At 36.0% G+C, this 15,970-nt stretch overlaps 1 protein-coding gene across 1 annotated transcript; it reads left to right on the forward strand.

Annotated features, from left to right (window-relative positions):
* Window positions 1-430: 430 nt before the first annotated feature.
* LOC108453275 (ABC transporter B family member 1) lies at window positions 431-7,252 on the forward strand. The gene is made up of 10 exons (XM_017751284.2): window positions 431-1,432; window positions 1,536-1,590; window positions 1,707-1,882; window positions 1,985-2,185; window positions 2,307-2,566; window positions 2,645-2,961; window positions 3,163-3,386; window positions 4,329-4,702; window positions 4,813-5,527; window positions 5,757-7,252. Exons 1-10 carry the CDS (start codon window positions 950-952, stop codon window positions 7,041-7,043), a joined length of 4,092 nt encoding a protein of 1,363 aa, XP_017606773.1. The 5' UTR covers window positions 431-949; the 3' UTR covers window positions 7,044-7,252.
* Window positions 7,253-15,970: the final 8,718 nt, after the last annotated feature.

Here is a 15,970-nt window from a genome sequence, read left to right on the forward strand (position 1 = left end):
TGTATCCATGTCAGGTTAAGTATACCTAAACAATTTAAAATCTCTTTTTTTTTTTTTTATAAAAGAAAAAGACAAGATTAAACTATGAAATTACTCCTTATTCCTTAATTAATAAGATCTATGATGCCTTGTAATATCATAATAAGCCTTGCTTAGTGGACAAATTAGTATTATTGCACTTAATTATTAATACTCACATTTAATCTCCCTTTCATTCACTTTAGCAGGATAAGTAGCCAAAAAAATTCATTTTCAAGTTACCCTTTTCCATACATCATCATTATTTTATGTTTAATCATGGACAAAAAGGAGTGTTTGGGTGCATATGTGACAATGTGAAATGGCTGTGTTTTAAACGTATGGTTAGAGAAAGGACAGCGGAATCAATGGGGAATTGATAGGCAATCACACAAGAAGGTGCATATATTTTAAAGGGGATTGGAAACCAACCTTTTCATACTAATTGTTGGGATTTTAAAAAAACAATAAAGTAGTAATAAACATATACAGTCTTAAGATTGAGAGATTGTTATTTGGGATTTGTTTCTTTTTTTCTTCTCTTCCGCAAACAGTTTTGAAGCTGTTTCGGTCAAAATCCCATCTCTTAAGTATTCACACAGTATGGTTTTGTCGGGTGGAAAATCCCTGTTTTGCATCTTGTGTCACTTTCCATGTTTTTTACACTGCAAGCAAACTGAAGCAAAGCACATAAAAGAAAAAGCCCATTTAACCGCTAATAGTTGATCCTAAAAACAACAGCAAAACATTTGAGTAAAAACTGAGAAAGAAACAAACGATTATCAAGAAAAAAGTGGGTGGTTAATTAGTGAGAAACAATGAATTGAAAAGCCAGATAAATAGTGGGAAGATAATAAAAGAAGAGAGAGTCTTTGGGGGGCGGGGTGGGGGTGTTTTTATTAAGTTCTTCATAAGGCTTAGAAATTTGCAAATGTCACAAGATTTGGAGGAGGTAAAGACGATAGAGCAATGGAAATGGTCCGAAATGCAAGGCCTTGAACTTGTGTCTGCTTCACCTTCTGACCCTTTTAAAACCAATCCTTCCACCCCAACTCTAACTCCTACACACTTAACAAACAAAACTCAACAGCAAAGTCCAGCTGAAGCTCAGGGAAGTGCAGGAGGGGAGAGAAGAGAAATGGAAACTTCAGCGGCTTCTTCTTCATCTGAGACGAAAAAAGAAGGGAGTAATAATGGTAGTGGGGAGAAGCCAGGGGATGTTCCTTCAGTTGGTTTTGGTGAACTGTTTAGATTTGCTGATGGTTTGGATTATGTGTTGATGGGAATTGGGTCACTTGGAGCTCTCGTACACGGCTGTTCTTTGCCTATATTCCTTCGTTTCTTTGCCGATCTTGTCAATTCTTTTGGTTCTAATGCTAATAACATGGACAAGATGATGCAAGAAGTTTTAAAGGTTAATACTTTTTTTTAAAAACCAAATTTCCATTTTTCTTTTGTTAAGCTAAAGGATTTTCACAAAAACAAGTATTCAACTTTTTCTTTTTCCTGATTTGTAGTATGCATTTTACTTCCTTGTGGTGGGTGCTGCAATTTGGGCATCTTCGTGGGCAGGTTAGTTAAACCATAGACAAGACAAACTTTCTTCTTCTTCTTGTTCTATTTCAATTCTCTGGGTTGTTTTGTTGCGGTAATAATGGCTGAGAGAAGAGCTTGAAAATTATGTGCAGAAATATCGTGTTGGATGTGGACTGGAGAGAGGCAAACCACAAAGATGAGGATCAAGTACTTAGAAGCAGCTCTGGACCAGGATATTCAATACTTTGACACTGAGGTTAGAACTTCTGATGTTGTGTTTGCCATCAACACTGATGCAGTGATGGTCCAGGATGCCATTAGCGAGAAGGTAATAAATTGAAATATAGTCTTCAATATACTTCCTTTTCTTCCCTTTTGGTTTCAAATTAAACTTTTTTTTTTCTTTTTCTTTTTGGTTTGTTTTGTGCAGTTGGGCAATTTCATTCACTACATGGCAACCTTTGTGTCTGGTTTTGTGGTGGGTTTTACAGCAGTATGGCAATTGGCTTTGGTCACACTCGCAGTGGTTCCTCTCATTGCTGTGATTGGAGCAATCCATACCACCACATTGGCCAAGCTCTCTACAAAAAGCCAAGAAGCTTTATCACAAGGAGGGAATATTGTGGAACAGGTAAAAAGGGTGTGAAATTTTGAGTTTCAATCTATGGGACAAAGATATAGAAACCATTTTATTTCCAGATTTTCCTCTGTTTTCTCATCTGGGTACTTGCTAAAGATGAGCTAAATTGCAGACAGTGGTCCAAATTCGAGTTGTGTTGGCTTTTGTTGGTGAATCAAGAGCATTACAAGCCTACTCCTCAGCATTAAAGGTTGCACAAAAGATTGGTTACAAAACTGGATTTGCAAAGGGAATGGGATTAGGGGCAACTTACTTTGTCGTCTTTTGTTGTTATGCTCTTCTTCTTTGGTACGGAGGTTATCTGGTTAGGCATCATTACACCAATGGAGGACTTGCCATTGCCACTATGTTTGCTGTTATGATTGGTGGATTGTGAGTACTCTATTTTCTCCATTTCATTGCTGTAGTTAAGTATTTTGTTTGCTAAAAAATATCTCTTTAAATTATCAGGGGTTTGGGGCAATCTGCACCAAGCATGTCCGCATTTGTGAAGGCCAAAGTTGCGGCAGCGAAAATCTTCCGTATAATTGATAACAAACCCGGGATCGATAGGAATAGTGAGTCAGGTTTGGAGTTGGAGTCTGTTACTGGTCTAGTTGAACTGAAAAATGTGGATTTTGCATATCCATCAAGGCCAGATGTAAGGATCCTTAACAATTTCTCCCTAACTGTTCCTGCCGGCAAAACCATAGCTTTGGTAGGAAGCAGTGGTTCGGGTAAAAGTACCGTTGTCTCCCTTATTGAGAGATTCTACGATCCCTCCTCAGGTAATCTATAATGTTAAAATTTCAACCTCTATAACCAACAACATTCAATATTTTCTCACTTGAAGTAAATGTTACTATTAATGTTTTTATGCCTACTGAAGTTATTTCTGCTGTTAGAGTTCATTTATTCTATGCGGGTATGTATTTTATGGAGATTTGTTTGTAGGGTGTGAAATCTCAATTATTAATGTACTTGTGCAGGAGAAGTGCTGTTAGATGGGCACGATATAAAGACATTAAAGCTCAGATGGTTGAGGCAACAAATAGGACTTGTGAGCCAAGAGCCTGCTCTCTTTGCCACCACCATTAAAGAAAATATTCTTTTGGGTAGACCTGATGCTAACCAAATTGAGATCGAAGAAGCTGCCAGAGTGGCCAATGCACATTCATTCATAGTAAAGCTTCCTGATGGCTTTGACACTCAGGTTAGCTAATCTCAGATGGTTCATTTTTAAGTGGGTTTTAATAATTGCAACTTCACCACTAGTATCTACCATCTGCAACACTTGTCATAACATTAAACGGTTGGCAATTTCTGGCCTGATGTCCTTCTTAAACACATAAAACTATAAGATTATAAGGTGAAATTAATGTTATGACTGTTGTTGCCATAAATGCTGAACCATAATTGTATAATTATATACCAGTTGGGGTGTTGACTTTATGGCAGTTGGAGAAGGTGAGGGAATGAGTAAAGTAGGCACTAAGGAAGGTAAAATATAATTATGGATCTTGACCATAGGGGATCTTATTTCGTTTGATTTTTAATGCCTTATAGTTGTTTCACTTGGTTAACAAAGAGAAACTAACAAGTTTTTAGTTTATACAATATTATAAGGTCAAATAAGGGAAGTCTTTGAATATGCATGCATTTATCAGAAGGTAACATGGTTCAGTCAGCAATGCATGTGCAAGAATAAGACCAAATTACATAGAAGCGAGATGACCAATCAGAGAGAAAAGAAAATGGGATATAGGAAAATAAAATATACAAGGAAGGCTTCATAAATAAATAATTTATGAACCTTTTATGATTGGTTTAAAGTTACAAATTATGGCAAAAAAAAAAAAGGAACTTTTTAGAGAAAAAATAGAAGACATGGAATTAAATGAGGAGATTTTTTCCCTCCAATCATTTTAATTAACATAAAATAATTGTGACACTATGATTTGTTTAAGTTTATGCGCATGCCACTGTTAGCATGTTGCAAAGAAATCTAGTTCGGGCTGCGGGCTGAAAAAAATTTCAATGCTTTCATTTCTTTTAATATTCTAACTTGTGATAAAAAGAAAAATAAAGTACAAACATAGGAAAAACTCTACATGAAAGCATAAACCAATTGGTATTAATAATTTGGAAATGGCAGGTTGGGGAGAGAGGACTTCAACTCTCAGGTGGGCAGAAGCAGAGAATTGCTATAGCCAGGGCAATGTTGAAAAACCCGGCAATCCTACTCTTGGATGAAGCAACTAGTGCTCTAGATTCCGAGTCAGAAAAGTTGGTTCAAGAGGCTCTTGATCGTTTCATGATTGGGAGGACAACTCTTGTAATTGCCCATCGCCTTTCCACTATTCGCAAGGCTGATCTTGTAGCTGTGCTCCAGCAGGGAAGTGTTTCTGAAATTGGAACACATGATGAACTCATTGCCAAAGGAGAAAATGGTGCCTATGCCAAGCTCATCCGAATGCAAGAAATGGCACACGAAACTGCCCTTAACAATGCTCGAAAAAGTAGTGCAAGGTATCTTCCACAATTCTGCATGTATTTGTATATCTGGGAAAGCTGTTTACATTTTTAAACCTAAAGAGCTACATTTTAATTTGACATCTGTTATAATGGTTCATCTGCAGGCCTTCTAGTGCCAGGAACTCAGTAAGCTCTCCAATTATAGCCCGGAATTCATCATATGGCCGATCACCATATTCACGAAGGCTTTCTGACTTCTCTACTTCTGACTTTAGTCTTTCCCTTGAGGCCTCACACCCTAATTACCGAATGGAAAAGCTTGCCTTCAAGGAGCAAGCTAGTTCCTTTTGGCGCCTTGCCAAAATGAATTCTCCTGAATGGGTTTATGCTTTAGTTGGTTCTATAGGCTCTGTTGTCTGCGGATCCCTCAGTGCTTTCTTTGCATATGTGCTAAGTGCTGTTCTCAGTGTCTACTACAACCCGGACCACGCTTACATGAGAAGAGAAATTGGGAAATACTGCTATTTATTAATTGGACTTTCGTCCGCTGCTCTTCTCTTTAACACACTGCAGCATTCCTTTTGGGATATTGTGGGAGAAAACCTCACAAAACGTGTGAGAGAGAAGATGCTGACAGCTGTGCTGAAAAACGAAATGGCATGGTTTGATCAAGAGGAAAATGAGAGTGCTAGGATTTCTGCAAGGCTGGCTCTTGATGCCAACAATGTCAGATCAGCTATAGGAGATCGCATTTCAGTGATTGTGCAGAACACGGCTCTCATGTTAGTTGCCTGCACTGCCGGCTTTGTTTTGCAGTGGCGCCTTGCCCTTGTCCTAATTGCAGTCTTCCCTGTGGTTGTAGCAGCAACTGTTTTGCAGGTTTGTTTCTAAAATTAATCCCTTGCACATGCATGCTGTCATCGAAGAATGCTTGCTGACAGTTGATATAAGTTATGTCGAAACCATTGTTAGCATGTGATAGTTTTATGGTTGTTTGAATTGTATGCTAAAACTAACTTCTATCTGCTTCTTGGGCTAAATATGATCCACAACTACACAATTTCAGATGATATCAAGTTATTAATTATATTTGTTGGATTTTCAACAGAAAATGTTTATGAAAGGTTTCTCAGGAGATTTAGAAGCTGCTCATGCCAAGGCTACGCAACTAGCTGGGGAGGCTATTGCCAATGTAAGAACTGTTGCTGCCTTCAATTCAGAGAACAAAATTGTTGGCCTATTCTCTTCAAGCCTTCAAACTCCATTGAGGCGCTGCTTCTGGAAGGGTCAAATTGCGGGAAGTGGATTTGGTGTAGCTCAGTTTTCACTATATGCTTCTTATGCTCTTGGTCTTTGGTATGCTTCCTGGCTTGTGAAGCATGGGATCTCTGATTTTTCAAAGACAATCCGAGTCTTTATGGTTCTCATGGTTTCCGCCAATGGTGCAGCTGAAACATTGACCCTGGCTCCTGACTTCGTCAAGGGAGGTCGAGCCATGCGGTCGGTCTTTGATCTTCTTGACCGTAAAACTGAGATAGAGCCTGATGACCCTGATGCCACACAAGTTCCAGACCGCCTTCGGGGAGAAGTTGAACTAAAGCATATTGACTTTTCTTATCCCTCGCGTCCTGATGTCCCAATCTTCCGTGACCTTAATCTTCGTGCCCGAGCTGGAAAAACTCTTGCCCTTGTCGGTCCGAGTGGATGTGGTAAGAGCTCGGTCATTGCACTTATTCAGAGATTCTATGAGCCCTCATCTGGCCGTGTTATGATTGATGGAAAGGACATCCGGAAGTACAACCTCAAATCCTTGAGAAAACACATAGCAATTGTTCCACAAGAGCCATGCCTCTTTGCTTCCACCATTTATGAAAACATTGCCTATGGACATGAGTCAGCTGCTGAGGCTGAAATCATTGAGGCAGGTACCCTAGCCAATGCCCACAAGTTCATATCTTCACTTCCCGAAGGTTACAAAACGTTTGTCGGGGAGAGAGGAGTTCAACTTTCCGGAGGCCAAAAACAAAGAATTGCCATTGCAAGGGCTCTTGTGAGGAAGGCAGAGCTTATGCTGCTTGATGAGGCAACAAGTGCCCTTGATGCCGAGTCTGAGAGATCGGTCCAAGAGGCTCTAGACCGTGCCTGCTCTGGGAAAACTACAATAGTGGTTGCTCATAGGTTGTCGACAATTCGGAATGCTCATGTCATTGCAGTGATAGATGATGGGAAAGTTGCAGAGCAAGGATCCCATTCATATTTACTTAAAAATTATCCTGATGGGTGTTATGCCCGCATGATACAATTACAAAGGTTTACACATAGCCAAGTTGTTGGAATTACATCCGGCTCAAGTTCTTCAGCTAAACCAAAAGATGACAATGAGAGAGAAGCCTAGTGAACTTCTAGAACTATAGTAGAAAAGGAGTATATCCCATATACCCCTAACATTTTTTTGGGCTGTTTATTCTGGATTTAATGTTTTAATATAATATAATATATGTGCATTATCTTTATTTTTCTTTTTTGTGATTTTAACCTTACATCTTGAATCTACATGAATATTTCCAACGAAATGATAATGAAAGTTATAGTTACTTGATCCAATTGTAATTGTTGGAATTGGTGTTGCTTCTTTAAGATAGTGGAATGCATGGCAATTAGGGAATTCATCCTATCCTGGTTCTTAACTGTGTTATGTAAAAATTATTGTTTGAAGATATTATGGGGAATATTACTGAGAGACCCAAATGTGGAACAAAAATAATGGAGTGTGAAGCTCACATGGTGGTTTATACATGTGCAATGAATCCATTTTTAAGGAAGAGATAGCAACTTAAGAGAGAAGCGAAAGTGAAAAGGAAGAAATTGACAAAGACCCAAAAGGGGGAATGGATATGATAGGATTATGAAAGCCATGCTTCAGCCTAAGTAAGTGGACAAGCGTGAGAGGGTAAAAAAGAAAGGGAAAATGACACAGAGATGATGGTGTCTGCATCTCTCATGTGATACTATGAGAGCGTTGTGGAGCCGTCAACCTAATCTCTTTTGTTTGCTAAAGAAAACATACAAGGATGTTAGTGGCCAATGGCCACAGATCCACCGATGGGGCCTTTTGCTGTGGAATGTGGCTTTTTGACAAAGGATTGAGGTTTTCAAGTGCTGAGCCTGCCTGAGTGCTTTGTCTAACTTTTGGGAAAATTGGGGGTATATTGGAAGATGACACACTGCAAAGCAAAGTACTGAACTGCAACACTTGTTGCTTTGTCTACTTTGGAAATGGTAATGACTAAAAACAAGAAAAAGAGACACGGTTTATCTCAAACATATTCATATGTTTAAAACACTACTCAACTACCCTATGGTAGGTTAGGATGATTACAAACAGGAGACGCCAAATGAGTCAGTTAGTCAGGTCAGGCCTCAACCATGGACTCAACAGAGACCATAAATCAGACTGATTATATGCCCTTCAACCTCACTAATTACTTCATATGAAAACAAATTTTTGCTAAGGTTAGGCCTAATAGAAGAGGCGGGGCTTTGATGTCTAGTCTTATTTGGAGGCAAGCCCATGATTTAAAAGTGCTATACTTCCTACACTGGAGGGCAAAAGACAGAATTCAGATAATGCTCCACTAGGAAGGAAAGAGGGCTTGAAGCTTACACGTTTCATTTCCATCCAACAAATGTACTTGAAGACAAGATGTGGCAGCCCAACATGTGAAAAATATTAACTATCCAGTCTCCACCATCATATTCCGGCAGCATGAGAGTATGGAGGGAACTCAAGCCAACGGCCTTTTATGCACCAACCAAAACCTTCAAGACTGTAGACAAACCAACAGACAGGCTCTAATGTGCATGTTGTTCTCGTTATCTTTCAAAGAAATGGAGCTTGTTAATTGTTCAATTTCTAAATTTAACCGCTTGAAACACTAACGTTACGTTTGGTTCACTGTAATGGAATAGGGTTGTAATTGAATAGAGCTGTAATGGAATAGAGCTGTAATCAATAATTCAACTGTTTGGTTGAATGGAATAGAGTAGAGCTGTAATAGAATTCTTGTGTTTGGTTGAATGGAATGATGTTGTAATAGAATAAGAAAAAAGGCTAAAATGACCAAAATACCCTTAACAGAATTTTTGTTGATAGATGATTATTGTTATTAAATTTTAATAAGATTATTGTTAAATATTTTTTAATAAAAATAAAAATAAATAATTTAATCATATTTTAACATAATTATTATTAAATATAATTTAATAAAATAATATATAATTTAATAACATTATTAATATAATTTTTAATAATAATTTTAATATAAAATTATTATTATGAATATTTCAATGCCTAATATATTTGCTTTAATCTAACCTCTCACCTATTCTCTTATGTCACAATCGCCAATATAAAAAATAAGTTTAACATACGCTATGATAATCCTCTAATAACATTTTATTTTAATAGTCAATTTTAATAGAAAACATATTTTTATATTTTATTTTATCCTTTATAATAACATGATAACAAGAAGTTTGCAGTGTCACCTGACCAAAAACTTCTATTAGGCTTGACAAAAGAACAGATACATGAAGTGATGCCAAATAATAGCAAATTTCAGCCATAACAAAACTGTGCAGAAGCTGTCCCAAATAATACAAATGCTCAAGCGATTACATTTCCCAGTTCAATATGATCCCATCATGAAACCTAAAATTCGATTTTAAGAACTTATCTGCTGATTTTTTGAACTGAATGCTCCCATCTTTCACAACCTCTTGCAAGTTTCCGATTTTTCGGGTTCAACTTCATAAATTCTGCAAATTATGAACAGATAAGGAAATCACATTCTAGGAATACCTGCAAACAGTATAGCAAAATGAGCATCTCCTGTATTCTTTAACAAGAGTGAAAAATCTATAGCAAGCTTCTAAAGTACCCGAAACGAATACTTGGAAAACAAAACAAAAGAATGCAAAATAAAGAAAAAGTACACCTCTTACGACCTGACAAAAAGCCATTTTCTTTCTTGGACAGGTAGCCGATTCGATACACCAGTCTTGTTTATGTAATTTTATATGTTTCAATAAAAGGAATTGATCCAATTTTGCATTTCCTACTCTGTCCTATTCAACATTTGCATCAATGCAACACGCAAATCCATGCCAAATTGTTCAAATCACCAACCAAATAAAGCAGTGTCAGATGATGCAAGAAAAGAGAATCTAATTTCTTCTCTATGGAAAATAGACATTAAACAAAGCTAACAAAAACAAAGATGCAGACAAGGCATTAAAAAAGCTTAGAGAAGGATAATATTGACCAATTATTGTTGCTGTTTCATTGTGCTCCGTAGATATGCATAAAGAATGTGGTTAATTCACTGGAGGACATGGACTGGATGTCACAACAGAATATCAATAATCACTGTATTTAATCCAGCATGAGTTTATTAAAATGCTTGAGAGAATCAAGAGACCTTTCTTTCTTTTTTAAAGCTACTTCCAGCTCTTTTGTTCATACCAAATAGACCTTAATGGCATATTTAGGAACAAATTTACCAGTGCATATTTTAATAGAAACAATGACAAGGAAGACAAACCATAGCGATTGCATAGATCCATGTTATCTTGGATCTAAGCATAAAAGTCAATTTTCTAGGTACTAAAAATCCAATAACTTGTCTATTCGCTAAGTTCTTCATCTCTGCTCAATTCAACAAATATAATATGGCTTCATACAATTTACCGGATATAACTAGCTCCAAAAAAGCACCATTTCCCATTTGAAATCGAGACACGTAGTCTTTACCTGTATAAGGAAAACAAAGATGTCACAAGACAAAAACCAAGATTGTATCCATGGCAAGAAACACCAATAATACAAACATACCAGTTCTATCATCCGAATTTAACCAGTTGGTTAATGAAAAGGTCCCAATACCAAAATCTACAATTTCTAACCCTATCCACAGATTGCAGTCTTTGCAACTAAAAAATTCCATTTTCTTCAAAATTCAAGAAAATTATGGAAAAATAATTGCTGAACCAAATTGTTTAATGTGATCACGGTGGTCAATCTTAGAACCCCAAGGGGACTCACACTCAGAGAGAGAGAGAGACTTGATTATCCTCCTATCAAACCTACCAAAAAAATATCTATTCCTAAATCAATTAAAGAAACTGATGCCTAGAATAGCGTGAAATTATTAGCCAAAATTCATCCACCAAAGAAGAGGCATACCCAAGTATTTCAATCATTCGCCTTAGAAGATCAAATTCAAGCACACAGGAATAACGGCACCCTAAAAAGAGTTCGCAACTATGCGACCAAAGGAGCACATGTCAATATCTGTTGTATATCTGAACAAGGATCAAGGTTCAAACTAAAACAATCATAACAGAAGACATTGAAATCAAAGTCAATGTACTAAATCATCAAAGATAATAACAAATCGCAACCACAGAACACCTCTTAGAGTGAGTGTTTTCTAATATTACTTCCAAAGACTAAAAGATGTGATAAATAAAAAGTTATATAGGTTGCAACTTGTTAAAGAAAACAGCGATAGAAAATAAGACCAAATATTCTATATCATTATTTGAAAGATATCAACTTCACATAGAAATAGAAAGATCTTAGTTATACTGCAGATACTCAAGCAAATATACTCAAGCAAATAAGTTATTTTGCCAATTTAGATGCAGATACTCAAGCAAATAAGTTATTTTGCCAATTTAGATAGAGTTCCATATCATCCAGGAAAAAAGAGTTAAATACCTTAAAGATAATCTGAGATATTACAATGAGTGCAAACCTACCTTTATCTCGTTTCTTTCCAGTCCATCAACGGTAAAACAATGACAAAGGCAGACAAGCCTAAACCAACATTTTCAACAATCTACTTGAGGTTTAATGTTTGGTATTTTATGCCCTTCCTACCTTATGTTATACTTATAATAGATCAAACAACAGATACAAACCCTGAAACAGGTTAAGATGAAAGAAAAAAAGATCTCATTAAGGAAACAAAAATTGCAGTAGTAAGTTGTTATATCAACAGAGAACACCTTCAACAAATTCAGAACTATATAAAAGGTCAGGATAAATTTTCGCACCCATAATGAACATAAGCCCTGATGATTCACATGATAAATAACCTGAACTCCAAAGGTTCATTTAAAACCTGAGGATTGGTTATGTCAAATAAGTTCTGCTGATGTTCATTCCACCAAAGTTACAGTTCAGCAAGTCATTGAAGATGAGAAGAGATACTACAAGGAAAGAAACAACACCATGATCCACCAAAAGACAAAAGCGGTAAGCAAGATCAAGTGATAGAAATGAATTAATGCTATAAATCCATGTCAAAAGGATACTGATACCCAAGAAGAACTTCAAGAGACCTATAATAATAGCTCTGCAGAAGAAAAGAAGAAAACACAGCCATAAGACCCTTGTGATCATGACAACAATGAACAAAGATAAGACGCGATAGTGATAGTTGAAAAAAAAATTCAAGATCACAAGAACTAAAAAATTCCATTTTTCTTCAAAATTCAAGAAAATTATGGAAAAATAATTACTGAACTAGATTTCTCAATAATAATTGAAAAAAATCGAAAGGAAAGAGGAAAAACGGAACCAATAATACAAACATAATTGAAATTATAAAACAAGAAGGGGAAGAAGTTGAACTTACAGAGTTCTCACAAAGGAAAGGAGGCTGCGGAGGTGGGGAACGAGTCGGAGATAAATCTACGGTTCGCAGTGACGGAATCGAGGGAGCAGCACTTTTACAACAACGACCGAATTGACGGTCGAGGGGTGAAGAAACACAGGATAAAATCGTCTGAGGGAAAATTTTTGCTATTACATCCATCGTTGAATGGGCTATTCTTAACTCCTTTCGCCGAATGATGATTCGGTAAATTAGACGAATAATAAAGGAATAGCCATTCGCCGAATGAAGAAAACGGTGAACCAAACTATGCCATAGCTGTTCATCCAAGAATAAGGAGGGAATGGCTATTCCATTCCCTCCAACCAAACGTGCTGTAAATATATAAAATGTTCTAATAGCTACAAATTAAAAAGTAAACTTTTAATTAAATCAAGAGTTCAGACTATTTATAGTGATCAATTATATCTCTTAAATGCGAAGAGTTATATCACTTGATTTTTAACAAAAAAAAAAAATTATAACTATTCAAGTAATATTTATTTAATAGTTATGTCTATTTGAGAGATGTGTCTATATTACCTATTAAATGTGTATATGTCAAAAAATTCAGAAAAAAAGTTCTAATAACACTAGTGTTCGTTTGAAAGAATTTATATGCTTTAGTTTAAAATCCGAAGAAAAAATTGTCCAAGTATTTCATCAATGGTACCAATTCATCATATCTCCGTTACCATCTACTTGGACAAATACAACAAACCTATCACTGCCATAGATCATTATGAATCCAAAAATTCTTCGAGCATAATGGTGGAAGCCCCACACCAAAATCTTCAATTCAGCTGCAAATCAACCGTTTATCACCCGCTTGATTAGCAGAACAATTACCATCCAATTTTTCCAGAGTGCTTCGTGAAGACGACAGTATTTGGATCCAAGCTTTTATGAAAGGATATTGTTGTAGGCTTTGATCTTTACACTAAAGCCCAACATCCAAGAATCCTACCTGATGGGGTCAGATTTAAAGAGATGTTCAAGCCATTTGTACCAATTCTTAAGTTGTTTATCATACAGTCAGAGAGAATCCAGCAGATTATCCAGAACTTAAAGATGTGACATGCTCATATTCACATTCAATCACACGGGAATGAACCCTGAACATCAAAATCCTGCAGAACAAGAATGCAAGGAACAACAACAAAGGTTAATTGAACCTTCCAATTCTCAATGGTCATGTAAGGCCTTTTATGTCAACAAGAGAGTAGAGCAAGCAAGAGGGAAGCTCATATTGGTAATCAACTACCAGCTACACAATCATTTTCTTCAAGATGACAAGTTCCCTTCACCCAATAGAAAATCGTTATTCTCCAGTCTAGCTAAGGCCAAAGTTTTTTTTCCAAAATTGACCTTAAAGTTGGGTTTTGGCAATTGAGAATAGATCCAGTAGAAAGACCCAATATAGGGTTTTGTATACCCAACCAGCACTTTCAGTGGACAGTGATGTATTTCGGCTTGAAGACAACCGCATCATTGTTTCGAAAGGCCATGATCACTGCTTATTATGGACAGTGCACTATAGTATATATTGATGATATTCTCATATATAGCCCAAATGAACGAACTCATGTTGAAAATATGATTCAAAATTGATTTGGTTTCTGATTTATTTTCTAAATTTAGTTAGTCATGTCCTTGTTTTTTAGCATTGTTTCTCTTTAAATTTTTATGCCTACTATATATTTTAAAAAATGGCTAGTTGAAGTGGGAACTTGATTTTAAAAATATTAGTTAAGATTTTCAAAGAATTATTTCATTCTTTTCTTGAGAACTATTTTTTTTACTTCCTTCGTTAATTGTTAGTTTTAATTTCTGCAGCTAACTTGTAACATCATATATCCGACCTAGTCATCAAATTTAAAATGTGAGATGCCACATTTGTTGTTGAAACAATTATGATTTCGTTTAAATATCTAATCAACGATTCATTCAAACAAATAGATTTCTAAGACTTATAAAGTTTTTCAAAATGTAGGGGTAATGTTGCAACATTAAGGATTGCGACATTAAGGATTCATGTCACAACACTAAGGACAGAAGAATAATGTCGCAACTTCAACCAAGGAGAGTCGTCACCTTGAAGACAAAAAGCTAATGTCACAACTTTAGCAGGGGTACGTCATGACCTCTGTGAAAACAGAAGCTTGATGTCACGACACTGATAGAGGAGTGTCACGACCTTGAAAGCAATTTTCCCTATGTTTTACATCATTCATCTCCAATTTGTCAAGTACAAGTATCAAATAATCTTCGTAACCCAATAACTCAATAGCAATACAACTTAGGCATTAGTTCAAATGCCATTATACCATCCTTGACATATCAAGCACTTGTCAACATATAATCTCAAGCACATAACACATTAATTTACTTGTCAAGCAAGAAACAGATCAATAACAAGTATAACATGGCCTAGTGGCAAGTAAACGTTAATCTACTAGATATTCATACATATTTGTCATCCAACACATTTGGTCATCTTCAAAGTGTAACCCTTTTTCATCATAATATACCAAATATCAACTTGTATAAACTTATTGAGTCGAGAGGATTAAATTTGAATGTTGCCAATCACTTTATGACTTTAAATTATGACTTTAAATTTTATGGTACTTGCACACGAAAATAAACAAACCATACGCTGAATAATAGTGCTCAATGATGCTAAAATGATTTGAATCAATAATTCAAATAGAAATAAGTTATATCATTTAGTATCAAGTTTTCATTTCATTTCTCATGTACATAATCTCATACCACATTTCATTTGGCATGTCATATTTGAACATATAATTACATTAATCACCATCTAACACTACATATGTGTCATAATATATCATCAAGTACATTTCTTTTCTCCTCTCCAACTCGAATCCATTGCTTTGTTTTATACCCATATTGGCCCTCAATGCTCATTTTAATTGGTTTGCATCATCTTTCACATGGTACCTTTTGTCATTTTAACATTTATACACAAAATACACAATTTGCTATTAGCATTTAATATCGAATGTCATTTAGCAAGACATATGTTTATAATTCCTATTAACTGAACACGGACTCAAGGCGGATACATAGACACTAATATATCTAGCACCCAATGCCTCATTAGAACATCTAAAGTATAATTTGCATTTTGCGCCTCATTAGTATAAACCGAAGTAATGTTATACGAATCCTGCTCATCATAAATAAAACTTAAACAATGATACGAGTCTTGTGAAGAATCTAAAGCAGTTTCTGGTTTTATTATTGTAACTAGAAGGCAATGCCTACTCAGAGGCCAAGGGGAGCAGTAATTTTGGCATAGCATAGCTGTTACAATAATTAAAACCTCTAATTTCTTTTGATTTTCAACTATACCAGTGAATAATTAATGAAATGAATTCTTGGCTATAACAGCAGCGTTTAGGCTTTGTTGCTCCCCAACACTTAATTCTTTGATGCGTAGGCTGAAGTAAATAAGCCAATTATTAGAGATGCCGCTTCTCCACCATGTTACCACTCACCCACCTTTGCTTCTGACTTGGGCTGCTTTATATTTTAGAGTTTTAAATCATTGGATTCCTATTGCTTTTGGAGC

Source organism: Gossypium arboreum, chromosome 9 (assembly GCF_025698485.1).
Source record: "Gossypium arboreum isolate Shixiya-1 chromosome 9, ASM2569848v2, whole genome shotgun sequence".
Classification (NCBI taxonomy): Eukaryota; Viridiplantae; Streptophyta; class Magnoliopsida; order Malvales; family Malvaceae; genus Gossypium; species Gossypium arboreum.

What these genes read in the sequence shown, in the direction of transcription:
- LOC108453275 (XM_017751284.2), top strand. Translation starts at nt 950, where the DNA reads ATGTCACAAGATTTGGAGGAGGTAAAGACGATAGAGCAATGGAAATGG. An exon ending in TGATGCAAGAAGTTTTAAAG is followed by an intron (nt 1,433 to 1,535) that starts GTTAATACTTTT and finishes CCTGATTTGTAG; the next exon opens with TATGCATTTTACTTCCTTGT. An exon ending in TAGCAGCAACTGTTTTGCAG is followed by an intron (nt 5,528 to 5,756) that starts GTTTGTTTCTAA and finishes GATTTTCAACAG; the next exon opens with AAAATGTTTATGAAAGGTTT.